The following is a 26,482-nucleotide window of genomic DNA, read 5'->3' as shown; positions in this document are numbered from 1 at the left end:
GGTCCTCAGACATACAAGACTAGAGATACTGGAATTACATATAAAATGATAGATATGCTTAATAAAGAAATAAAAGGTAACAAAACTGTCACTAAGCAACAAGAGACTATAAGAAATTACCAAATATCTTTTTTAAATGATACAAATGGAACTTAAAGAAATAAAAACTATAAAAATCGGAATTATAAATTTAATAGACAAGTGAAATGACAGACTATACAAAGATGAAGAGATAAGAAAATGGAAGTGGCTCTAAAGAAACTGCACAGAATGTAGCAGGAGAAAGAAAACGAAATCTGAGAGGTTGAGTGAAAAGGTACAACGAAGAGAGCCAAAAGAGAATGAGAGAATGAGGGAGCGTCCGCATTCAAGGGGAATGGGAGGACACTAATTCTCAGATTCAAAACTCCAAAACCCAAACAACATTTTTAAAAAGTTAACATCTAGACACACTATAGTGAAAGAGCAAACCTAAGAACAAGAGCTCTTAAAACCATCGTAAGAAAGCAGGGTGTAATCAAGATGGGGGAGTAGGAAGACCCTGAGCTCACCTCCTCCCATGGGCACACCAAAATTACAACTACTTACAACTATTGATGGGAACGACCTGAAGATTAGCAGAGATCCCCTGCAACTAAAGATATAAAGAAGGAGGCGCAGTGAGACGATTAGCAGGGGCAGAGTCGCAGTACAGTCAAGAACCATACTCTGGGTAGGCAACCTACAAACAGGAGATAATCACAACTGCAGACATTCTCCCAAGGAATGATGTGTCTGAGCCCAACATTGGGCTCCCCTCCCTGTGGGTCCTGCATTGAGAAGATGAGCCCCTGGAATTTGGAGGCCAGCAGGGTTTGCTTTTGAGAGTGAGAGGAATGGAGAAAACAGACTCCACACTCAAAGGGCACATGCTAAATGTCAGCTGCTCCAGGACCCAGGGCAGAAGCAGTCCTTTGAAAGTAGCCTGGGCCAGATCCACTTGCTTATCTTGGAGAGCCTCTCAGTGAGGGAAGAGGCAACTGGGACTCATCCTGGGAATACAGACGCTGGTGGCAGCCATTTGGGGAGCACATTCTACAATGAGAACACTGGTGCTGGCAAGCACCATTCTGGAATCCTCCCACTAGCTTCTTAGTGCCAGGACCTGACCCACTCACTAGGAAGCCAGGTGCCCTAGATCCCCCTGAGCCTCCAGCTGCCCCAGGACATAGTTCTGCCCACCAGAAGGCTCAGAACCATTGATGAATGGATAAAGAAAATGTGGTGTGTGTGTGTGTGTGTGTGTACATATGTAAACATATATAATGGAATATTACTCGGCCATAAAAAAGGATGAAATCTTAGCCATTTGTGACAACGTGGAATGACCTAGAGGGTATCATGCTAAATGAAATATGTCAGACATAAAAAGGCAAATACTACACTAATTCAATCTATGCAGAATCTGAAAAACAAAACAAATGAAGGAACAACAAAATAGAAACAGACTCATAAATATAAAGAACTGAGAACTATGTAATATCTTTGTATGGTGACAGATGGTAAATAGACTTATCATGGTGATCATTTAATATCCAATCACTACATTATATAACAGGAACAAGAATAGTGCTGTAGGTCAATTATACTTTAAAAACAAACTCATAGAAAAAGAGATCAGATTTGTGGTTACCAGAGGCAGGGAGTGGGGAGATGGGAACTGGTTGGAGTCAAAAGGTATAAACTTCCAGTTATAAGATAAATAAGTACTAGGGATGTAACGTACAACATGATAAATACTACATACTACATACTACATACGAAAGTTAAGAGAGTAAACCCTAAGAGTTTCCATCACAAAGAAACAATTTTAATTTCCTTCATTTTGTATCCATATGAGATGATGTTCACTTAACTTGGTGTGGTAATCATTGCATGATGCATGTAAGTCAAATCATTGTGCTGTACACCTTAAACTTATACAGTGCCATGTCTCAATAAAAACCAGAAGAAAAAAAAAAAAAAAACAAGACACAATACCCACACAAAGGAATCCAGTAAGACTGAGAGCTATTTTCTCAACAGCAACAATAGAAGCCTGAATAGAATGTGCCAAACTGATGAGAGAAAATAACTGTCAATGTGGACATCTAAATCCAGTGAGATTAGCTTTTGAGAACCAAGGTGAAATAATATATACTTATCTATAAATACTAAAAGATTTACTACCAACAGACCCTCACTAAAGGAACTTCTAACTTCGGAATAGGAAAAATAGTACCAGAAGGAATATGTGAGATGCAAGAGGGAGGATCTTTCTGCCTCATTGGGCACTTTAGAGTATACCATCTCCACTTCACCCTCATCAAAACTGCAGACACAGGAGAGTCAACCTAACTGTAGAAGAAAAGAGAATACTCTAGTGCAACTGGATGTAGTGGAGTAAGATGAGCTCTTCTCCTCCTGACAGTCATGAAACTGTGTTTGTCACTTCTCTGGCAGCCCCTGGGAAAAACCTGAAGTACTGAAAAAAGCACCGAAGGTACAAAAATGGGAGACAGAGAGAAAAATTAAGAGAAGCCAACAGAATAGGGAAGTGACCTTGTGGACAGAGAACTGGCCAGAGCAAGGCTCAATATCCTACTTTCATGGTGGGTAAAATTTCGCAAGTTAGGAATAGAATGTATTTTTTAAATCTCTGTAGAAGTTATAATTCTTATATACTTTATGTGGTTATAATTATATTTTAACACAAATCACATTTTTTACAGTGGGATATGTTTTATTGAGATATGTTGTAAAAGCACAGATGTAGGGTATCTAAAGCAGGGCAAGTTGCTGGGCAAGGGTGACAGAAGGTAGTCCACCAGGATCCTACTCTGTGTTGTGTGGCTTTGGAGAACTCAACTAGGACCAATAACTAAAAATTACAAGAAGATGTATTTCCACTCAATAGAATTAAGAATACTATAATAATCATAGAAATACAATAGTGGATGGACTTTTCTATAACATAATGAGCTCTCTGCATTGTAAGTTCCAAAGATGTTTTGTTAGTAAATAAATAGGTATGTAAGATCCCTTCAAGGCATAGGAGGTCCCCAAGTTGTCTTTCTCAAGCATAAAACAAATATGGTCTCCTTCCTGGTTTTCTTCCATATTCAAAACACCTATTTAAGAAAATTTCTCCTTGTTCTTTCCTGCTCTTTTTCTGCCATCTGTGAACCAAAAATGTTTCTAAGTATACTCACGTCTAAAGCAATGTTTCTTAATGTGTTCATAGATCTCCTGCATCATAAAGCTCTGGTGCTTATTGAAAATGCAAACTCTAGGCCCCACTGTGGACATACTGATTCAAAAACTCAGGGGTTGAAGAAAAGAAGTTTGTGTTTTTAACAAGCTCACATTTCTAGTAAGCTCCCCAGGGTGATTCTTATACACCTTGAAATTTGAGAACTCCCCTTTAAGGCAACAAAGTTTACAGCCTCTATAAACCATTGTCATATTCTTTTACCTAATGGAGAGACTGCCAAAAGAAACCTAAAATGTTCTGCAGCTTTCACTGACTTTATCAGTCTCTGAGTAGACAAGAACTGATTGTAGCTATGCCTAACAAAGATTTCCCTGTTACTAAAGGGGGTGAAAATGAAACATAATGTCAGAGTCAGGACAAACAGAAATAATTTTATAATAGATGAACATTTTAAAATAAGGCTTTAAGGATTAGAACTGAGGGAGGAGATACACAATAGGAGGAAAGAAGGGATATACAAGAACAGGTGTTACCAAGTAGAGAAAGGCACATAGAAGAAGAGCAGTGTGACCAAACATTCATTCATTCATCAACTACAACATTCACTGATCAACTACAACGTGACACAATTACAGACACTACATTAATGAACAAAATAGGTAAGCATCCCTACTTCCATGGAGCTTATAGTCTAGCAATGGAAGATAAACAATACATATAATAAATTACGTTATAGAGTATCTTAGAAGGCAGTAAATTTTATGGAACAAAAACGAAAATGAACAGGGTAAAGAGGTCATGAGTAAAAGCTGAACAGGGCTAATTTTGCAAAGGTGGTTAGGGAAGCCAATATTTGAGCACAGACTTTATGGAGGTGAAGAAGTCAGCTTTGCAGATATCTGGGGGAAGACCATCTTAGGCAGAAGGAACAATCAAGGCAAAGTCAGGAGAATGCTTGGCCTTAGGAAGACCAGTGTGCTGAGAAAGAGTACATGGGAGAGGAGTGAGGAGATAAGAGTGAGACACATTAGAGACAGATTATAGGCTATTTAAACATTCCTGGTTTTACTCTTAAGAAAATTAAAAGCTCGTGAAGAGTTCTAAGCAGGAGACTGAAATGATCAACTCTTTTTCAGGGGATCACTCTGGCTACTAAATTGAAAATAGACCGAAACAGGGCAAAGCGAAAGAAGGAAGAGTAGTCAGGAAACCAGTAATCCAGACAAGGGATGATGGCAGCTCAAGCTGAGTGGTGGCTATGAAGGTAACGCATCAGGTCTGCAGGTGCCTGTAAGGGAGAGCCAACAGGATTTCCTGACAGAAAGATGTTATGTAAGGAAATGGAAGTAGTCAACTATCACCAATGTTTTGGCCTAAGCAACACAGAAATGAGAAAGATACAAAATGAGCAGGTTTACAAGGAGTGAGCTCAGTTCAGCATTCAACAAGCTGAATGTGCAGTTTCTGAGACATCCAGGTAGACATGTGTAGGAGGCAGCTGAATGCATGAGTCTGCCGTTCAGAAGAGAGGGTTGTCCTGAAGATGTAGATTTGGGAGTCATCAGCATGTAGATGGTATGTAAAGCTGTAAGACTGGATGAAATAACCACCCGAGGGACAACAGATAGAGAAGAGAAGCAAAGCCTAACTCCTGGTATACTCTAATACTGGGGGTGAAGGGACAGGGAACAGAGAGAAATCAGCAAAGGAGATTGAAAAAGAAAAACTTAAGTGCTCTGAAAGCCACATGAAAAAAGTTTTCTAAGAAAGCAATAGTGATCAACTGATGATAGATCAGTTATGGTTAAGACTGAAAATTTACCACTGGATTTAGCAGTGTGGAAGTCACTGACTGCCCCGACAAGTGCGTTTTGGTGGAGTGCTGAAATATTGTTTAGGAGAAAGGTCTGAGAAAAAAAAAAAGTAGACAACTCTTCAGATGAGTTCTACAGCAATTGGAAGCAGAGAAAGTGTTTCAAGGGCAGTGATGTGAGCAGTAGACTGGGAAGGGAAATGAGGTCAAGGTAGAGTTTTGTTACAAAGTTACAGTAATCAGGAGAGTGTGGTATTGGCATAGGGATAGACATAGATCAACAGAATGGAATTTAGAGTCCAAAAATACACTCTTACGTTAATCAATTAATTTTCATCAAGAGTGCCAAAAAAAATCCAATAGGAAAAAGGTCTGTTCAGCAAATGGTGCTGGAACAAGTGGATATCCACATACAGAAGAAAGAAGTTGGACACCTATCTTATACAATTCATGAAAATTAACTCAAAATGAATGGTAAACCTAAAAATCGACACTAAAACTATACAACTCTTAGAAGAAAACTTAGGAGTAAATGTTTACAACTGTGAGTTGGGCAATGACTTTTTAGACATGACACCAAAAAAAGCAACCCAAGAAAAAATAGACAAATTTGACATCAAAATTTAAAACTTCTGTATGTCAAAGAACACTATCAAGAAAGTAAAAAGACATTCCACAGAATAGGAAAAAATACTTGAATAATGCAGGGGTTAGTGATGTTGACCCTCCACACAGTGGAAATCTATGTATAACATGACATCCAGCCCTCCATATCTGAGGTTCTGCATCAGAGATTCAACCAGCCATGGATCGTGCAGTACTATAGCATCTATTTAGTGAAAGAAATCCGTATGTATGTGGACCCACATAGTCCAAACCTGTGTTATTGTTCAGGGTCTACTGAATTTACAAATCACTTATTTCATAAAGGATCTGTGTTCAGAATATGTAACAACTCTTACAATTTAATATTTAAAAGGAAATCCAATTTTAAAGTGAGCAAAGAATCTAGACATTTCTCCAAAGATGACATGCAAGTGGCCAATGAGCACTTGAAAAAAATGCTCAACATCATTACCCATCAGGGAAATGCAAATCAAAACCACAGGGATGTATCACTTCACATCCACTAGGTTGGCTGTAAGCAAAAAATCAGACAATAATAAGTGTTGGTAAGGATGAAGAGACTGGAACCCTTCTACACTGCTGATTAGAATATAAAATGGTGCAGCCACTTTGTTAAACAGTCTGATAGCTCCTCAAAAAGTTAAACATATTATCATATTACCCTACAATTCCACTCCTCTGTATATATCCAAGAGAAATGAAAACATATGTCCACACAACAACTAGCACACAAATGTTTAGAGCAGCCAAAAATTGGAAACCTAAATATCCATCAATTGATGAATGGATAAGTAAAATGTGGTATAAAAAGCAACACAAAGGGGAAGGAGTTCGGGGTTTTCTTGGGCATGAGCCACCTGGTCCTCTTTGCTTGGCCCTGCAAAAAACCTTTCTCTGCTCCAAAAAAAATTAATAAATAAAAAGGCAATAAAAAGGAATGAAGTACTGATCTATGCCACAATACAGCTGAACCCTGAAAACATCATGCTGAGTAAAAGAAACCAGTCGCACAAGACCACGTATTTTATGATTCCATTTGTATGAAATGTCCAGAATAGGCAAATCTATAGAGACAGAAGGTAATCAAGACTTGCTTATGGCTGGAGAGGGAGAGGAAATGTGAAGTAATTGATAAAGGATTCAGGATTTCTTTTAGGGGTGGGAGAAACAAAAATATAAGGAAAAAAAACAGAAGGAAACATGTTTTTATGATGATATGAATGATCCAGTAGAAAGTGAAGAAAACTAGTAATGTAGGTGAGGAGCAATTCAGCAAAGTTCTTTGGTAAAAGTGCGTGGAATCTACTGCACAAAAGAGGGAATGGCTTTGGGTAGAAGCACAGATAGTTCATCTGTAACTAAAAGGCAGGAAAGCAGAAAATATGGGTATAAATACTGGTAGGTAAGTAGATGTGATGCTGGAAGTCTGTGTATATTCTCTACAGGCTGCTTCAAATTTCTCAGTAAATGAGAAGCAAGGTCATTAGCTGAGAGTGAGGATAGCGGGACAGATTTTAAAGATGAGGAGAGAGAAGAAGAGAGTGGACAAATAAATAAGTAAGACATTCACTACAATTTAGAGCTGGCCATGAACTAAAAGTGAGACCATTCAGCATGGTTATGTGTGTGTCTCCATATTTAGCTACAAGGGTAAGGACAGAGAGCAGAAAGAGTTGTATTTAACCAGGGCTTCGCTTTTAGCCAAGATTATGTCAAAATAGGAGGGGGAAGGCAAGGGAGTTGAGCGTGCATGCAAGAGAGTGATTAAAACGACTGAATGTGGAATTTAAGCAGAGAGAAGAGAGTAATATCCAGTGGATAAAGGGCAGTGACATTGTAAGGTCAACAAACTAGAGGTCCTAGTGAAGTGGAAAGATGTGTTACAATTGAGGAACTAGAAGAGTGACGGAAAAGATACACAAAATTAAGACTTTATAGGAGTTAAGTAACTATAATGACAAAGTCTAGGATATGACCATGGGAGTGAGTGACTTGAGGTAACAGAAAAGGCAAAAATCAATGAAAGAGATGAGGTCAAGGTACTGAGAAGCAAGATGCTGGAAAGAACAACACTAAGAATTCAAAACAGGAATAGTGTTAGAAAGAGTAACAGTGAACCAAGAATTAAAATCATGAAGAAGAAAAAAAAAAGAGAAAGAGAGAGAGAAATAAGGAGTAGTAATTCAGGGATCAGTAGAAGACAGCCACAATGAGTTGTGGCACCCAATTATAACTGGTACCCTCTGAGATTCAAATGATGACATGGGACTTTTTGGACAAGAAGAAAGTCTGGAAGCAGCAACTAGAAACAAAGACGGTATCTACCCCAATTTTATGATCAGCTGAGAACTGTGAGAGAAAAATCACCTAGTTTTGGGAAGAGTACAGGGGAAGCAGTGTCCTCATACAAAGGCCAGTTTCTACAGAACAAAGGACAAAACATTCAGAGAAAAAGATAAAGATATGGGGGATTTTGATGAAGTTTGACTGACTCTCAGCACAATGGAATGTCTCAGGAATTAAGGAAATAGAAGGGTTCAGAATAAATAATGTGCAGAACATCATGAAGATCAAAATCCAAGAGATGAGGAGTCTGGGGCTTCTAGTAAAGAACGACATAAATAGGAATCAAGAGCATAATAAGATTAGTCCAGATAAACTTAGGGCAGTCAAGTGTTGAGGGCAGGGAGGGACAGGTGTTCTAGGGGCCCCACTTTGATCCTTTTAAATGGGCATGAAGAGATATGAAGTAATACATACCTTATTGCTAGTGTGGCACAGAGACCCTAAAGTGATCTCAATGATACTCCCCTCTTGGTGTTCACGTTTTTATATAATACTCTCTCCTTGAGTACATGCAGGACCTATGACATGCTTCTAATCAACAGAATATGGTAGAAGTGATGGGCTACCATTCCCTTGATTACATTCTGTTACGGGTTATATTATGTAAGACTCCATATTGGTAGACTAGCCTGAGGGATTCTCTACAGACCCTCTGAAATAAGTGGCCATGATGGGGAAGCCCATGTGGCAAGAAACCATGCAGCCTCTAAAAACTGTGGACAGCACTGATGACCTGAGGGCAGTCTCCAGCTGATAGCAAACCAAAAGCTGGGGCCCTCAGTCATACAATCACAGGATATTCAGTCTACCAACAGCCTGAATGAGCTTGGAAGCAGATCCTTCCTCAGTCAAGCCTCTGGATGAGAATGCAGCCCAGACAACTCCTTTATCACAGCCTCATGAAACCCTAAACAAAAGACACACCTAAGCTGTGCGCAAACTCCTGACCTACAGAAGTGGTAAAATAATACACGTGTTTTTTCAAGCTGCTAAGTTGTAGTAATTTGTTACACAGCAATAGAAAATGAATATACCTAGTATGAGAGGTTTACCTTGACCTACCGAAGGAGGAGAGGATATATTAGGGAAGCCAGGCATTATGACCACACATAGTCTCTCTTTACTCCATTCAATGACCAATAAAAGGCCCAGGGGTGGTGGTATCAATGGAGTTTGGGTTAGAAGGGAGGTGACTTCAGCTGGAGCAAATAGCACATTAGAGGATAAGCCTAAAGATAGCCTAGGGGAGTGGGCAGGGAGCAGGGACATGAGAAGAGTTGTACGAGGTCTTCTTCTGTGTCTTCTTAGAGGAGTGCCGTTCCTTTTGCCGAGATTCAAGGCTGAGGCCAGTCGTTCCCTTCTCTGCCCCCAGCCTCACCAAAGAGGTTGTCACCTCCTCCGCTGCATCCATCGTCCCCGCCTTCTCCATTCTTTGAATGGGGGCAACTGTTTGCTGAAGTGTGATGTGTGAAGAGGTGGAAGGAAATGAGCCTGAGCATCTCAGAAGCTTCAACTCAGTTGCTTAGTTTTTTGGGCCGGAATCAAGATGGCAGAGTAGTAGGACCACGAACTCGCCTCTCCTCGCAACTACAAAACCACAACTGACTTCTGAACATCCACTGAGAAAAAAGACTGGAGCCTAGCAAAAAAAAAGATCTGCTTCAACTGGAAATACTGAGAGAGAACCACAATAGGATGGTAGGAGGGGTGTGCTCACGATATAGTTGGGCCCTATACCCCCTGGGTGGGTGACCCACAGACTGAAGCACAATTAAGTCACAGAGGTGCTCCCACAGGAATGAGAGTTCTGAGCCCCACGTCAGACTCCCCAGACCAGGGTTCTGGCAGTGGGAGGAGGAGACCCCAGGACATCTGGTTTTGAAGGCCAGTGGGGCTTAACTTCATGAGCCCCACAGGACCGGGAGAGATAGAGACTTAACATTCTTGGGAGGTGCTCACAGGATCTCAAGTGCACCAGGTACAGGGGCAGAGACAGTGATTGCATAGGTACCTGGTCCAGACCTGCCTACTGGTTTTGGAAGTTCTCCTGAGGAGTTAGGGGACTGCTGTAGCTCACCCAGGGGACTTAGAAGCTGGTGGCGGATATTCCTGGAGTGCTCATCTACATGAGCTTCCCTGGAGGCTGATACTTTGACTGGATCAATAACACCAAGACCCAGCCCCACCCAACAGCCTGTAGGCTTAAGGGCTGGGAACCCTCAGGCCAAACAACATACTGGGTGGAAACACAGCCTCACCCATCTACAGACCTTCTGAGCCAAAAACACCTCTAGGCAAGGCCCTACCCACCAGAGGTCCAGGTCAAGCTTCACCCAGCCAGTGGGCAGACACCGCCCCTCCTGCCAGGAAACCTACATAAGCCTCTAGCCCAGCCTCATCCACCAGGGGGCAGATATCAGAAATAAGAAAACAGCCCCAAGCCTGTGGAAGGAATCCACAAACACAGGCTGGACTCTACACTGGGATCAGCTCTCCCCTGCCCCTTGGGTGACAAGAGAAGAGTGTACTGCTAGAACGAATAGGGTATCTCCCACAGAAGGCCGCTTCTCCAAAGTCGCGAATCATAACTAGCCCACCTAAAAACACAAAGAGAAAGACAGACAAAATGAGGTGGCAGAGGAATATCCTCCAGGACAAGGCACAAGATAAAATCACAGAAGAAGAAATAAGTGATGAGGAAATAGGCAATATATCCGAGAAAGAGTTTAAAATGATGATAGTGAAGATGTTCACAGAACTCAAGAGAAGTGTAGATGTGTGAAAGAAAAATACTGTAAACCATATCAGTAAACAAAGAATGCTGAAGCCATCAAGTCATCAGCAGCCACCCCCCAGTGAAGACAAGCCTGTAGCCCAGCCTCTGCAGCCACTCAGAATGGTGTACTCTGAGCGGACTCAGAATAATAACGCGCAAGATACTAGCCCTAGATACCTAGAAGCTTGTCAAAGGAATGAATTCAATGAACCCAAATGTTTGCTTCCTCCCATACATAGAAAAGCACAAAATTCTGCAACTTGAGATGCCTGGTTTTCTTTAGGTAACAAGTCATCTTTTATTGTTCCAACTACCTGGTAATTGTTGTAAAGCTCCTATATATCCTAGCTCCTCCCCTACCTCTTCGGAGCAGTCCCTCAGAGCAATCTGAGAGGCTGTCATCCCAGCTCGGGTCCTCCTACCAAGTAAAACATAACTCTCAACTTTCAATTGACAAATACAGAGTGAAGTTTTTAGCAAACAGCTGGAAAATATAAAGAACATCCAAACAGAATTGAAGAATAAAATTATCGAAATGAATAACACATTAGAAGGAACCAAGAATAGACTAAACAAGGCAGAAGAATGGATTAGTGAGCTAGAAGACAGAATAGTGGAAATCACCATTGCCAAACAGAAGAAAAAAGAATGAAAACAAATGAGGATAATTTAAGAGAATTCTGGGACAATATGAAGCACACTAATATTCACATTATAGGGGTACCAGAAAATGAAGAAAGGGAGAAAGGACCTGAGAAAATTTTTGAAGAGATACTAACTGAAAACTTCCCTAACTTGGGAAAGGAAACACTCACCCAAGTTCAGAAAGCTCAGAGAGTCCCACACAGGATCAACCCAAAGAGGAATACACCAAGGCACATAGTAATCAAATTCACAAAAATTAAGGATAAAGAGAGAATATTAAAATCAGCAAGACAAAAGCAACAAATAATATACAAGGGAACTCCCATAAGGTTATCAGCTGATTTTTTGGCAGAAATTCTTCAGGCCAGAAGGGAGTGGCACGATATATTTAAAGTGCTGAAAGGGAAAAACCTACAGCCAAGAATACTTTATCCAATGAGGCTCTCATTTAGACTTGGCGAAATCAAAAGTTTCACAGATAAACAAAAGCTAAAAAAACTCAAGACCTCCAAACCAGCTTTACAAGAAATATTAAAGGAGCTTCTCTAGTCATCAAAGCACAAGAAAAGAGAACAAAAAGAAGAAAGAGAGAAAAAAAAAAAGACAGCCTGGAGAAGTCTATGGAGACTCTCTATTTTTTGCTCAATTTTTCTGTAAACCTAAACTGCTCTAAAAAATAAAGTGTGGGGGCAGAGGGTATAGCTCAGTGGTAGAATGTATGCTTAGCATGCATGAGGCCCTGGGTTCAAGCCACAGGACCTCCATCCAAATGAATAAATGAATAAATAAATAACTAAACCTAATTATCTCCCCCCTGCCAATAAATAAATAAATAAAGTCAAGAAAAAAATAAAAGAAGATAATCTGAGGTCAAATCATGGAGGGTCGCACATGGCACACTACCAAGGAGGCAATGCATAATCAGTGTACACATTTCTAAGGAGAGAAAACCTAATCTGAACTCTGTTTTTAAAAAAATAATTCTAATCACAGTACAAAAAAAAAAGATGTTAAGAGAAATTGAAGACAGGTAAGTAGATAGGCCATTGTATTATCTCACATGAGTACCTGAATTAGGACAGTTCAGGAGTAATGAAAAGGACAGGTAATACCTCCTGGAGGTGTAAGTGACAGGACGTGGCTACTGATTAGATACAGGAAAAGAAGCTGTCTGAGCCAAAGAAAACTCAGGTACTTCCAGCCAATGACACTAGAAGGACGGAAGGCAACAGTTATGATTAAATGAGACTAGAAACAAAGAAGACTGGTTCCACAAGGGACAGATAACAAGCTCCAAGAAAGACAAGACAGTGAGAAGCAAATGAAAAAGGAAAAGATTAAAAAAGAAACGTATGGTGAGAGAAAATAAAGACAGGTATTACAGTACAGAAATTGCTTCTGCAGTACTAATGATAGGTAAACTACTAAGTACAACTACAACCAGTCAGTCCTGGAACTAAAAGTTTTATCCATTTTCAGAAGAGAAACTGATATTAGAAATTATTTAACTCAACATCTGGGTTTATGTATCTTTTTGAATTAATTCTTATTTAGTGGTTGGCTTTATTCCTTTGATAAATCTCAGTTTAAAAAGCTAAAGCTCTAAATGTTCCTAGAAACAATGAACAGTACATACATGTAAATTTTAAAAATATGTGCAGTATGTTGTGTATATGTATTTACATGCAATACATTCTATATATGCAGTCAAACTATAACAATTTTACCTAATAAAACTGAAAAAATGAAAAAAAAATCATTTAAGTCAACATCTTCCTCTCTGCAGCCACTGTTACACACTAAAAAAAAAAAATTCCCTAAGAGGTTAGATGGTTTGTCTAAAGTTACCAACTAGTGGCAGAGCCTAGATTAGAATTCAGGTCTTATGACACTCAGTCTACTCCACGCCCTAAATTAACTTAGTTAGAGGCAGTTCTTATTTATATATAAATCAATTATTTATGTCCTTTATGCTCAGAAATGACTACTTGGGCATGCCAGTACTTGGAATTTTCTACTTTTGCTTCTTCCTTTAGAAAGATCTTGCTGCTTTATGTGACAAAAATCATATACGTCAAAAACGGCAGAACAGAAAAAGTATGAGGCAGCCTATCCCTAAAGAAAAAAAATATGACAGCAAAGTAGGTCCTGAGAAACGTCACTAAGGATTTTATCAACAGCACCACATTTCCTCCCCCATACATAGATCTCCCTATCCCTATATTTCAACACCTACTAGAAGAAATCCTATCTGAAGCCATGAATGCTATGACCAGTGTCTGAAACTAGTGAGAATCAGCTGCAGTTGGCATTTTAAACTGTTGCCTAATTTAAAAGGAAAATATTTCCCCATAAATGCATACCAATTCTAAAGGATGAGCTAATCCTTCTAGTATTAAGTTGTAGAGGGTAGTCCAGGGAACCTACCCACCATGCTGAAAACAATTCGTGGTAAAATGCATTTTAAGTTCAAACAAAAAAATTATTTCATAACCAAAGACTACCTTCCATTTTATAGCACATCTCAGTTCAGACTACCACATTTCAAGTGCCAAATAGCCTTCTACTCTGCTGCCAACAGATTGAATGAGTTTATACTTTATGGTGTTTTATGAGGACTCCTTTCTCTGAATTTATAACACAGTGAATTAATATGTAAGTTATTTAAATATTTAATTGTTGCCTTCCTTAAAATTTACATTCAAATAGAAAACTAATATAAAAGGAAACCTAACAAAAGAATTTAAAATAAAATCTAACAAAAGAATTTAAAATAAAACGAGAGGAACTCTCTAAAAGCGTTAACAATATTATATACTCATTCTGCTGAAGGATTGTCCTACTTGACCTCAAGCAGCTCTTATGCAACAATCTAGAAGTTTTATTTTCACAAATGTTTTTCTAAGACAAATATGGATACCACCAATCACCTAAAATAGTACCTGGACCGAGTTCTAACATATCACTCAAATCAATTATCCAAGTACATCTGATCTGTTTTGGAAAACAGTTATAGCTGAAAAAAGAAAAAGGGGGAGGAGGACAAATTTCTGAAACCATACATACAGCAAACAAAAGAATTTTTAATTTTCAAATTATTTCATCTGCATTTTCCATTATGTAAAAAGTTCAGTGGAAAATGCAAAAATGTTCTCATAACAATGATTTTCCCGGTTCTGACACCGTATCACTATAGTAACTATAGCCAGACATCAGTATTAAAGGTGCTTGCCAAGTCTATTGTGTCACAAAGTGTGGAAACTATTGACCTCTGCAAACCTAGTTATAATTTTACCCAGGAAGTAGTAAGTAATCAACCTATGTATACCTCAGGTAGGAGAGTGACTCCTCTGTTCCTCTCCAACAGAGGCTAGTTATAGAAAACTGGGAAACTGGCATAAAAGCTACAGAGTCTGCCCTGCAGTTGGAGAACACGTTAAACAGGCTCCTGCAAGACCTGAAGGCCTTGGCTTCTCGGAAAAAACAAGCCAAAAAACGCTCCATGAAAAGGTTTCTGGGTGGACAGAGCAGGAACATAAGACATCTGGAATACCAGCTTGGCTATCAGGAGGAATTAAGAAGACAGCAAAGGGGGAAGGACAGGCTGAAAGGCTGCATCAGGTGAAGAGACAACATATGAAGGCAACACAGCAAGTCTTCCCACTAGCAGGTCCCAAGTCCAGAATCTTGATCTTTTCCATTTAACACAAGACTGCTTTCCTTTTTCATCTAGAATCCTAATCCTCATTGTTGACATACAAATTAACCTGTTTTGCATTATTTAAAAAAAAAAAAAGGCTCACTGAGTCTAAGAGAAGTGTTTCATTGTAAGCTGGCTGTCATTACTGCCTTTCTCTTTCAGAAAACCATTCCTAGACTGTAAAGTTTCAACATTTAGAACCATAATTTACATTTTTATTTTATTTTTCCTGGATATACCTTCTTTGTGTAACTTCTAAAATTCCAATTAGGTGAGAAATTGTCCACAGACTCAAGACTTTATCTTCTATTTCTTAGGCATCTACTCTAAAGACAAAATGGAAAGGCAGAAACTTTACAAAAACAGATGAGTTACATAACCAGTTCTGCCAGTAACTTACTAGCTGGATGACTTGTGGCTCAGATTCTTTATCAGTAAATTGGAAACAAAAAGTATCCATTTTGAATGTTGTTATAAGAATTTGATAAGATAATATAGGCAAAGCACATGGCACAAGGCAGACAGCTCGTTAAAGAACACTGCTAGTACTGAAAAGAATCATCTAGCACTGCTACTGGAAGAAGGTTAAGCATATTTTTTGCTAGTGAAATCTTCCAAAAAAGTATATAAAAACCTTTTTTTATTCTTTACCAGCAAACTTTAAAAAGTTTTGTTCCCATCTCCATTCCCCACCAGAAATCATGTTAGAAGATCTACACATAGTGGAATAAAATATACCAGGCTCTTCTTTTTACTCCCTTTCAACTCCTACCAAACTGCACTCTCATACACTCTCACAGCTTACTATAAGGTTGAGCCATATGAGACTGCTATTTGTACACATCAAAACTGGTCGACTTACTGGTCATTTCACAGGGCTCAATCTGAAGTTTACATGCTCAATGAACACTCAATGATCCCAGCCTGGGTTGCAGATGCTACACATAAATAGAGGCTATTTAAGGAGGGCTTTGAAATTAAGTTAAATTTAAGTTCACTCTTTTTAGTTCTTTTGCTTTGTACAAAGCTCTTCCTCAAACTAAAAAGTTGATACATCTTTAAGAAATTTCCAAGCAAAAGCCTACAGAATCTTCTAGAATTATTTTCAAGACTATGAAAAACATACCTCAGGAAGAGATGATCAGGTAAAGATCCTTATGCTGCCGTGTAATTCCAAGCATAAAACTGAAGAACATTATTTGTAAGAGGATGACTAACATTTCAAGAGTCAACAATGTTTATAATTAGGGGCCTCGTAAGTGTGATGTTTAAGTTAAAGACTCAAATACAGGAGACAAAATTATTTGCGAGAGAAATTTTGAGGGAGAATTCTCAACAGAATCTAGTTCAGTTGTCCTCAAAACTGGCTCACAATAAAATCATCAAAAGGGCTAAAACAAAAACAAAAAACAAAACTGCACCGTGAAAGATTAGGGCCCTAATGGATACTGTAATAAAGTTTCCTGAGTTGCTTCTAATATGCATTCAGTAGAGAACCCTGTACTATGAGGATTTTTTCATACTCCTTCATTTTATAAATCAATACTAAATTTTGAAAATATGTTCCTAGGCCAGATAAAATTCCACAGGTTCTACGGGGGGAGGGTACAGCTCAGTGGTAGAGCGCATGCCTAGCACACACGAGGGCATGGGTTCGATCCCCAGTACATCCATTAAATAAAAAACAATATAAACAAATAAACCTAATTACCCCCCAAAACAACAACAAAATTCCAGAGGTTCTAGTCTACCAGAGTAGAAGGGTGATCCTATTCAAAATCACCTAATTCAAATGACAATTGTACAAATATTCACAGTACCGTTCCATACACAGGTCCTTCTTTGTAAGAAAGCATCCCCCCATATTACCATGAAGACAACATGTATACCAAAAAACATTTCCCTCTTCTGTTTAAAGAACTGTAGTAATATTAACATATTAGGTAGGTTATTAGCAATTTAATTTGTAGGACCATCATGGTAATTTTTAATCACTACTAATCCCTATTTTTTAAAAAATGAACTTGCTAAATTCTAAATAAAACACTAACAGCTTGTTTTATGTAAGTTTAACCAGTCAACCAAAAAAGAAACCATAATTGAAACAGAAATCCTATTTAATTTCAATTTTAATATTTAAAAGTAGTCCAATTAAGAATAGTCTTACTGTTCTAGAATCCGAGAATGGATTGTATTCATCAAGTCCTGGTGGGACATTTCTTGTCACTTGTGTAACTGATGGGTCCTGGAATAAAATTTGAAAGAAAATAAAGATTACTTATCCTTTAAAGATGCAATTTTGATATTTACAATGCATTTGCTTTATCTGTACTTTTAGTCACCCACCAAAGCTAACAGAGGAAAATAAAGAAGATTATCAGATTTATTCAGCCCCATTTCAACAAAGTTGGAATTTAAACCCACAGCCCTCACACCCTCAAAGACAAACAAGTGAAAACTGGGTTAGATACAAATCAGCTGTTAGCTATTACTGAAGGAATGAAAATAGACCTCCTCTTAATAGCTGTGTGGAACCATTTGCATAGGGCATCTTAGCAAATCTTGGGTACAGCCATCCTTTCCTTTGTACTCCACAAAGAGTTCCTGTTTCCCCTGTCCCTTTTTTAAAAATATTATCTTCAGTTTTCCCTACTGTAGATTTAAGTACATTAGAAATCAATGTCACATACAGGTAACATCTAGAGTATTCAAGATTAAGTACCTCTTATTTTATTCTACTACAAAATTTCACCTTGACTATAGTCTGTTGTTCTACATGATCCTGGATTCGCTCCCTTTTCAAGTATATTACCACATTATCCCAGCTTTTCAAATCTTAATATTGGGCTTTCATATAAATAACTAAATCACACAAGCCTAGTTACTCTATTTCTCTTGACTATGAATGTAGGACACAAATATAATGAACATCTTCACAAAATCAACTACATAATTAATGTGAAACGCATTTGCAAACTGTAATGTACAGACAGCCTCATCAGCCCTCATACCCCTAGTCTCAAACTTTGGCATGTTCTAGAATCAAATAAAACAGATTGCTGCACCCTACTCCTAGAGTTTCTGATTCAGTAAGTCTGGGGTGAGGCCTTAGAATCTGTATTTCTAGTAAGTTCCCAGATGCTTCTGCTGATCTGGGGACCACTGCTCTCTTATCTACACTGTACCTTCTTCAATCCATCTTCTTCAACAGTCATCAAAGTTACCTTTCAACATATTTAATACAGACATACAATCAAATGGAATAAAAATAGAGAAGCCAGAAATAGACCCTCGCCAATGCTGTCAAATGATTTACAAAGGTGCCAAGACCACCCCAGTAATATTTTAACAAAATTTTTGTGACTTATAATTCTTCCAAAATTGATTTTCATGGTGAGCAAAGCCAGCAACCTTTGCTAGTTCACCACCTTAACAGAAACTCAAGTATGATGTGTTGTCTTTTTCTAGCTGCTTTGTAGCAAGAAAGCAGCAAGTTCAAGTACAGGCAATTTCTGATCCCCCAAATGCTAACATCTGCAGTACAAATTATTTTTCTCCATTTTGAGACATTCCTGGTTAACAAGAAGCTAGTTTTCTTCATTTTATCAGGCATTGTAGTGCCTCCCCACAGCAGTTAAAGAGGATCTCAGAGAAGGGGATGACACTCAGCTGTTAAGTGAAATCCCTTCTCCATCAAGTTTCTTGGCCCCTGGCCCCTAAGCCACATTGCTTCCAGCCCAGCCATAAATAGTGGCTGCTAGACTAAGGTTTTCCTTCCCAAATTCTCTGCATCAGAGTCATTGCTCAGTAATCTGCAGTAGCTGTCCTCATGTAGGACATAGAGTAACATCCTAGGAAGGGTTACCAAATAATATACAAGTCTAGACTATCTGTTCTACAACTCCTTTTCACTGAAATAAAACATGACTACTGGCAAACACCAATTAGTTGTGTGAACTGCAAGGGTCTCAACCTCTCTGTAACCCTTTTCAGTTTCTATGTTGGTCATCAAAAAAACATTATGAGGAGGGTTTCAAGAGAATTTTTAAAATTCTAAGCATGATTTTTACTTGTCAGATGGAATGAGGGCCTCTCTAGCCAGTAACTATAAAGGTTTTAAAAATCTTTAAAAAAAAAAAAAAAAGGTATCTTTCAAAAATGTAAAGCTAATCTTGTCATTCCCCTCCTCCAACCCCTCTGTTCCTCATCCATTTCAGATTTTTAGAGATTCTGAACTATAAAGTACAAATTCCTCAAAGTGAGATATAAGGCTTCTGACTGACTAGCCTAGCCTTTGCCTACCTTCCCAGGCTTACCAACTCTCATAATCACCCTCACCTTGCCAGATTCTTCTCTCTCAATGTAACGAAACAAGCTACTGAGTATGGAGCCTCAAACTTGGCAATAAGTGGTAAGAATAAGCTAAAAATATGGCACAGATGAAAAATAAAGACTTTAGGCTCACTCAACAATAAAATGGGAAGGAGGGAATGAAATCACTCTACCTCCCAGGGTTACCCTCCCAAGTTTATCCAAAAATGTGAGGAGTGGGAAGGTTATCAGAAGGGGATGTATGCTTTAGGGGGAAAATTAAGAAAACAGCAACGTGAATATTTGAATCAAATTTTTCAAGTTGGCATAGTTGTGGTTAAATTCAGAAGTGAGTTCAGGGTCAAAAAATGGAGCTTTAGTAAATCCACATGGTCCAGCTGCAGCCTCAAACCCACCCCACTCCCACCCACAAAATCCGGTGACCTGTGAATCCTCAGACACCATATTCTTCCTCGGCATTGTTTCCTCTGGCAGTAATACTCTTCCAGGCAGGGTCAGCCTAGCAATCTTCTCTTCCTGAAAGACTCAATCCAAAAATTACTTCATATGCTAACCAATAATCTTCCTGATGCCTTCCTGATACTCAAGTCACTCCATCCCAATCTCAATGCTCCCACAGAACTTGGTATTTATCTATCTCCATTAGCATTTATTTCACTTAACCATGATGATCTTCATGCAAATATTCTTTCTCAAATTAGACTGACATCTTTGAATACAAGAAATAGGTAAATAGGTTTTTTAATTTAATCATACGTGCGAGATAACATTTTTTCTTGAGTGATTATTACCACCTCTAGAGGGAAGAAATCCAGAATAATTATTTAAGATAGTAGGAGCAGTAATAATCAAGAAATACTTCCTGAAAAAATTAGCATAAATATGAAGTTAATTCAAAAAGTGTAAGTGAAGGAGGTAAGAATATACAATGGAGAAAAGACCATTTCTTCAACATGTGATGCTGGGAAAACTGGACAGCTACATGTCAAAGAATGAAATTAGAACATTCCTAACACCATATACAAAAATAAACTCAAAATGGATTAAAGACCTAAATCTAAGACTGGATACTATTAAACTCCTAGAGGAAAACATAGACAGAACACTCTTTGATATAAATTGCAGCAATAATTTTTGGATCTATCTCCTAGAGTAAATGGAAATAAAAACAAAAATAAACAAACGGGGCCTAATTAAACTTAAAAGCTTTTGTACAGCAAAGAAAACCATAAACAAAATGAAAAGACAATCTACAGACTGGGAGAAAATATTTGCAAATGATGCAACCAACAAGGGATTAATTTCCAAAATATACAAGCAGCTCACACAGCTCAGTATCAAAAACAAACAAAAACAAACAAAAAATGGGCAGAAGATCTAAATAGATATTTCTCCAAAGAAGACATACAGATAGCCAACAGGCATATGAAAAGATGCTCAATATCACTAATTATTTGAGAAATGTAAATCAAAACTGCAGTGAGGTATCACCTCACACTTGTCAGAATGGCCATCTTCAAAAAGTCTAAATAATAAATGCTGGGGAGGGTGTGGAGAAAAGGGAACCCTCCTACACTGTGGTGGGAATGTAAATTGGTGCAGCCACTATGGATAACATTATGGAGGTTCCTTAAACTAAAAATGGAGTTACTATACGATCCAGCAATTCCATTCTTGGGCATACATTTGGAGGAAACTATAATTCGAAAAGATACATGCATCCCAATGTACAGAGCAGCACTATTTACAATAGCCAAGACATGGAAGCAACCTAAATGTCCACCAACAGATGAACGGATAAAGAAGAATGTGGTACATATATAAAATGGAATGTTAGCCATAAAAAAGAATGAAATAATGCCATTTGCAGCAACATTGATGGATTTAAAGATCATGCTAAGTGAAGTAAGTGAGATAGAGAAAGACAAATATCATATGATATCACTTATATGTGGAAACTAAAAAAAATGAAACGAACTTATTTACAAAACAGAACAAGACTCAGACACAGAAGATAAACTTTAGTTACTGGGAGGAAAGGGGGTGGGGAGGGATAAATTGGGAGTTTGGGATTGGTAGATACAAACTACTATTTACATAATAGATAAACAACAAGGTCCTACTCTGTAACATAAGGAACTATATTCAATGGCTTGTAGTAACCTGTAATGAAAAAGAATATATACATAACAATCACTATGGTGTACACCAGAAACTAATGTAACATTGTAAAACAATTATACTTCAATTTTTTTAAATGTTTAAAAAAAAGTGTAAGTAAAAAGATGTTTAATCTCACTCATAAGAGAAATACTAATTAAAACTACAGTTGACCTTCCAACAACGTAAGGGTCAGGGGCACCAAACCTTGGCCCAGTCAAAAATCTGTGTAACTGAGAGCTGGTCCTCCCTATACTCCATATCCATGGTTCTGCATCCACAGATCATGTAGTACTGTAATATTTACTATTGAAAAAATCCACATATAAGTGGACCATGCCTTGTTCAAGAGTCAACTGTATGCTAATAGCATCAGGAAGGAGTCCCCAGAGCATTTGGTTTTGAAGGTCAATGTGGCTTAATTGCAGGAGCTCCACAGGACTGGAGGAAACAGAGACTTCACTCTCTTAAGGAGTGCACACAGAATCTCACATTCACTAGGAACAAGGGCAGAGGCAGTGATTTATTTCATAGGAACCTGGGCCAGACCTGCCTGTTGTTTTGGAAGGTCTCCTGGGGACGTAGGGGGCAGCTGTGGCTCACCCTGGGGACATAAAAGTTAGTGGTGGACACACAGGGAATATTTATCTACATGAGCTTTCCTGGAGGCTGACATCTTGCTTGGGTCATTAGCACCAAGATCTAGCCCCAGCCAGCAGCCTGTAGGCTTAAGTGCTGAGACACCTCAGGCCAAACAACATAGAGGGTGGGAGCAAAGCCTCACACATCAGCAGATTTCCTGAGCCCATAGACGCCTGTAGACACACCCATGGAAACGGCCCTCCCCACCAGAGGGCCAGGACCCAGCTCCACCCAGCAAGGGCAGGCATCCACCCCTCCTGCCAGGAAACCTGCACAAGCCTCTAGTCCAGCCTCACCAACCAGGGGGAGACATCAGAAGAAAGAAAGTAACAACCCCACAGCCTGTGGAAGGAGTCCACAAATGCAGGCCACACTCTACTCTGGGATCAGCTGGACTCTAGCTCTCAGGTAATGAGAGGGGAATGCACTGCTGGGACACCTTAAGACATCTCATACAGAGGGCCACTTCTCCAAGGTCAAGAAATGTAACAAACTTACATAAAAATACAAATAGAAATTCAGACAAAATGAGGTGGCAGAGGAATATGCTCCAGGCAAAGGCAGAAGATAAAATCCCAGAAGAAGAAATAAGAGATGAGGAGGTAGGCAATCTACCTGAGAAGGAGTTCAGAGTAATGATTGGGAAGATGATCAGAAAACTTGGGAGGAGAACAGATGCATAGAGTGAAGTTTTTAGCTAAGAGAAAATATAAAGAATACCCAGAGGTGAAGAATACAATTACTGAAGTGAGTAACACACTAGAAGGAACCAAGAGTAGACTGAGGCAGAAGGACGGATCAGTGAGCTAGAAGGTAGAGTACTGGAAATCACTACTGCAGAACAGAAAAAAGAATGTAAAGAAATGAAGACAGTTTAAGAGACCTCTGGGACAACATACAGTACACTAATATTTCCATTATAGGGGTCCCAGAAACAGAAAGGACCTGAAAAAATATCTGAAGAGATAAAAGCCAAAAACTTCCCTAACTTGGGAAAGGAAATAGTAATCCAAATCCAGGAAGCCCAGAGTGCCTCATATAGGATTAATCCAAAGAGGAACACACCGAGGAATATAGTAATCAAGTTGACAAAAATTAAAGACAAGGAGAAAGTATTAAAAGCAGCAAGAGAAGAGCAACAAATAACATACAAGGGAACTCCCATAAGGTTATCAGTTGATTTTCAAAGCTAAACAAAAGCTAAAAGAATTCAGCATCACCAAACCAGCTTTACAACAAATGCTAAAGGAACTTCCCTAAGTAGAAAAGGCCACGACTAGAAATAAGAAAATTAAACTATGACCCGTAATCTCATTTCTAGGAATTTATCCCAAAGATATACTGCAAAATACTATCTGTAATAGTAAAAGACTGGAAGCAAACTAAATAAACTATGATTGTAAAATGACTACAACTCAATAAAAAAGTGTAAAAAATAAAATAAAATAAACTATGATACATCTCTATGACAGAGTACTATGCAGTTGTAGAACAGTAGATCTATTCATGCCATGGAATAAGTGAAAAAGGTGCAGAACAATGTAAATATAATGTTGCCTTTTATCAGCAAAGGAAGATAAAATGTTTTAATTTTATTTTTAAAAAAGAATAAACCAAAAACGAACAAAAATGATTACCTATACGGAGAGGAAGAGAACAGCGAGCAAACCACATAAGCTTAGAAGCTAGGCTTCCCTTGAATGTACCTTGTTGTATAGTTTTTCCTTTGAAACCATGAAAATGTTTTTCACAATCACATAAGAAAATTAATTCAAAAAGAAAAAAGAGGAAAGGTCAGAAAGATGGATCCTGCCTAGCCAACATTCATACCATCAAAGTGATGCTCTCAATGCTGCTACAATGAGTCCCAACTCTCTGCAAATATGTATATCCAATTATCAAGGGTCCTCAAGTTCAAATTTACATTAAGTTCTGTTTTTTAAATCCTACATAAGGTATAACTTAGTTCTAAAAAGGCCCAGAATGAAATCATTCTTCCAATTTTCTACTTTTGACTACAATACCTAAAATGGCCTTGTTTCCTTTTAGATCTAGAAAAGTTTAATCCAGGCTGAAAGTTGACTGGCAGTTTGCCAAAATCACTGTCTCAAGTCAATTCAGTTCATGCTTAGTCTGTCTGGAATTTCTCCAAACGTAGTATTAGTGACCAAGCAGCAGAGTATGTACAGGATATGCTAAGAATGATTTAGGAAGATAAAGAACTGCTATCTCTGAATTATCACATAATTAACATTTCAAAATTGGTTTTAATAAATGTAAACAGTGTTGAGGAGGCTGTAGTCTCTAAACTGGGAGAAAAACAACAAAGCTGATGATTTAAGTAATAATGAATGACATTTCCATGTCTATTAAGTATTGAGTACTTAATTTATATTATTTCCAATCCTTGTTATGATTATCCCTGGTGGACGTTATTGTTCCATTTCTCAGAAAAAGAAGCTATGGCCTTAAAAAAAAAAAAAAGAAACTGCCTCAAGGTCAATTAGCATATGTCTGAGACAAAATATGAAGCCAGAACTTTTCAAAGTCTATATATATTCTTTCCATCAGATATACTAAAAATAGTTTAACACAATTATAACTTTATTGAGGGAAGACACTGAGCTGATTGTTAATTGATTTCAAAACTTTAGCAGGAAGATACCACACTTCCTCTTCAACACAATCAAAATGAAACTGTTTCAACTGACAAGTTGGTTGCTTCTGACAGTGGTCCTCATACAAAGCAAGCATTGGAATCACCTGAAGGGCTTGTTAAAACCCAGATTGCTGAGCCTTCTCAATGTACCTTGATGTCTAGGATGGTGCCTGAGAATTTGCATTTCCACCAAGGAAAACATTCTGAGCTAGTCTTATTTTATTGACTTAGAGAGGCTTCTAAAATGTATTAACTCTCAAGAAGCAAGACATTCTTTAGAGTTTAAATATCCTATTTGGACCTGACGATACATAAGTTATGTCATTTAGTTAAGCCAGGGCGATTCTCTTTAGCAAGCAACTTAACTTCAAGGTCATGTTTCATTAAAAAATCAAGGTGCATTACAAAAATAAATGTTTTCTTAAAGAAGAGAATATAAGTAAATATTTTATGTCTAGCATAATTAGCTTCTTCATATTTTTAATCCAAGTTTCTCTGCCAAACCCTCCAGGGTAGTACATCTTCACTGTATTTCAATTGATTTCCTCCATCATGCTTTATGTTGGACATTTCTCAAACACGGCCACATACAATCTCACAAGATTCCAACCTGGAAAGAAAGTACTTTTACCTTCAGCTAGACATGAGGATATTAATTCAATAATAATTTCTTCAATAAACATTTCTTGTGGATAATTAACCTCAGTCTCGTCTGTGTGTGTGTGTGTGTGTGTGTGTGTGTGTAAACACACAAGCTAAACAGTTTAAAAACATAAAAGCTTACATGGATTATTGTGTACAACCATATATTATGTATCCACGTAATTCATCTGTTAACATTTAATAGGTTTGGGTTTCAAGATTAACACTCAAAAAACATTGTGCATTTCAGGTATTTGTTCCGAAGTAGAAATAGTACTGGTCTAGGAGTTAGAGACTCTGGGTTCCTGGAAATGACTAGGTTCTGCAATCTTAGGCAAGTCACCAATTCTCAATTGTTTTCATATCTAACAAAGGGGAAATATGATAGGTGATCACCCTGGTCAGCTGCAGCTCTGAAATGTTATGCTATAGAACGTAAGTCTTTATTATTTGGAAAGCTAACTGCCTGTATTCAAACCCCAGTTCCACTGTTGAAAAGCTGTTAACAGTGAACAAGGCACTTCATATTTCAATGTGATTCAGTTTCTTCATCAGTAAAATGATGCACTTCATACAGCTCATGAGCTACTATATGTAAAATAATTAATACACTTTCTGCACATGTAAAATACTCGAGTGATAGCTGAGGCTGTTATCATTACTACCAGCAATAAAAGAGAATCAAACAAAAAAGCTGTCCATTTTTGATTAACTGAGGTATCAAGATAGCACATCTTACGTAATGAATAGGCCAAAAAACACCCACTGCTACCTTCTGAAGAAAGCAATCAGACGTTCTCCTCCCAGTCTGTGTCACATGACCCAATTAGCCTAGATGCCTGCGAAAGGATGAAGAACTGGCCTCTGTGCCAATGGTAGCCGTTTTTAGAATTGGGTATGAGGAAGCC

The 26,482-nt window shown here is 38.2% G+C and overlaps 1 protein-coding gene across 3 annotated transcripts in view; it reads right to left on the bottom strand.

Annotated features, from left to right (window-relative positions):
* The window catches only part of SCAMP1 (secretory carrier membrane protein 1), a 96,771-nt gene that overhangs the window by 54,063 nt on the left and 16,226 nt on the right, over window positions 1-26,482 (bottom strand). Inside the window, exons 2-3 of one of the 3 annotated variants that reach the window (XM_074360090.1) lie at window positions 19,895-19,995; window positions 17,307-17,384 (exon numbers count right to left, since the gene is read on the bottom strand). In XM_074360090.1, the coding sequence (XP_074216191.1) occupies window positions 17,307-17,384; window positions 19,895-19,930 (114 nt within the window). In that variant the 5' untranslated portion in view covers window positions 19,931-19,995. The remainder of the gene's footprint in view (window positions 1-17,306; window positions 17,385-19,894; window positions 19,996-26,482) is intronic. The other 2 variants (XM_074360088.1, XM_074360089.1) reach the window with 2 other exon arrangements.

The sequence above is a fragment of the Camelus bactrianus genome, chromosome 3, assembly GCF_048773025.1.
Source record: "Camelus bactrianus isolate YW-2024 breed Bactrian camel chromosome 3, ASM4877302v1, whole genome shotgun sequence".
NCBI classification, from domain to species: domain Eukaryota; kingdom Metazoa; phylum Chordata; class Mammalia; order Artiodactyla; family Camelidae; genus Camelus; species Camelus bactrianus.
This window is presented reverse-complemented; position numbering and strand designations above follow the sequence as displayed.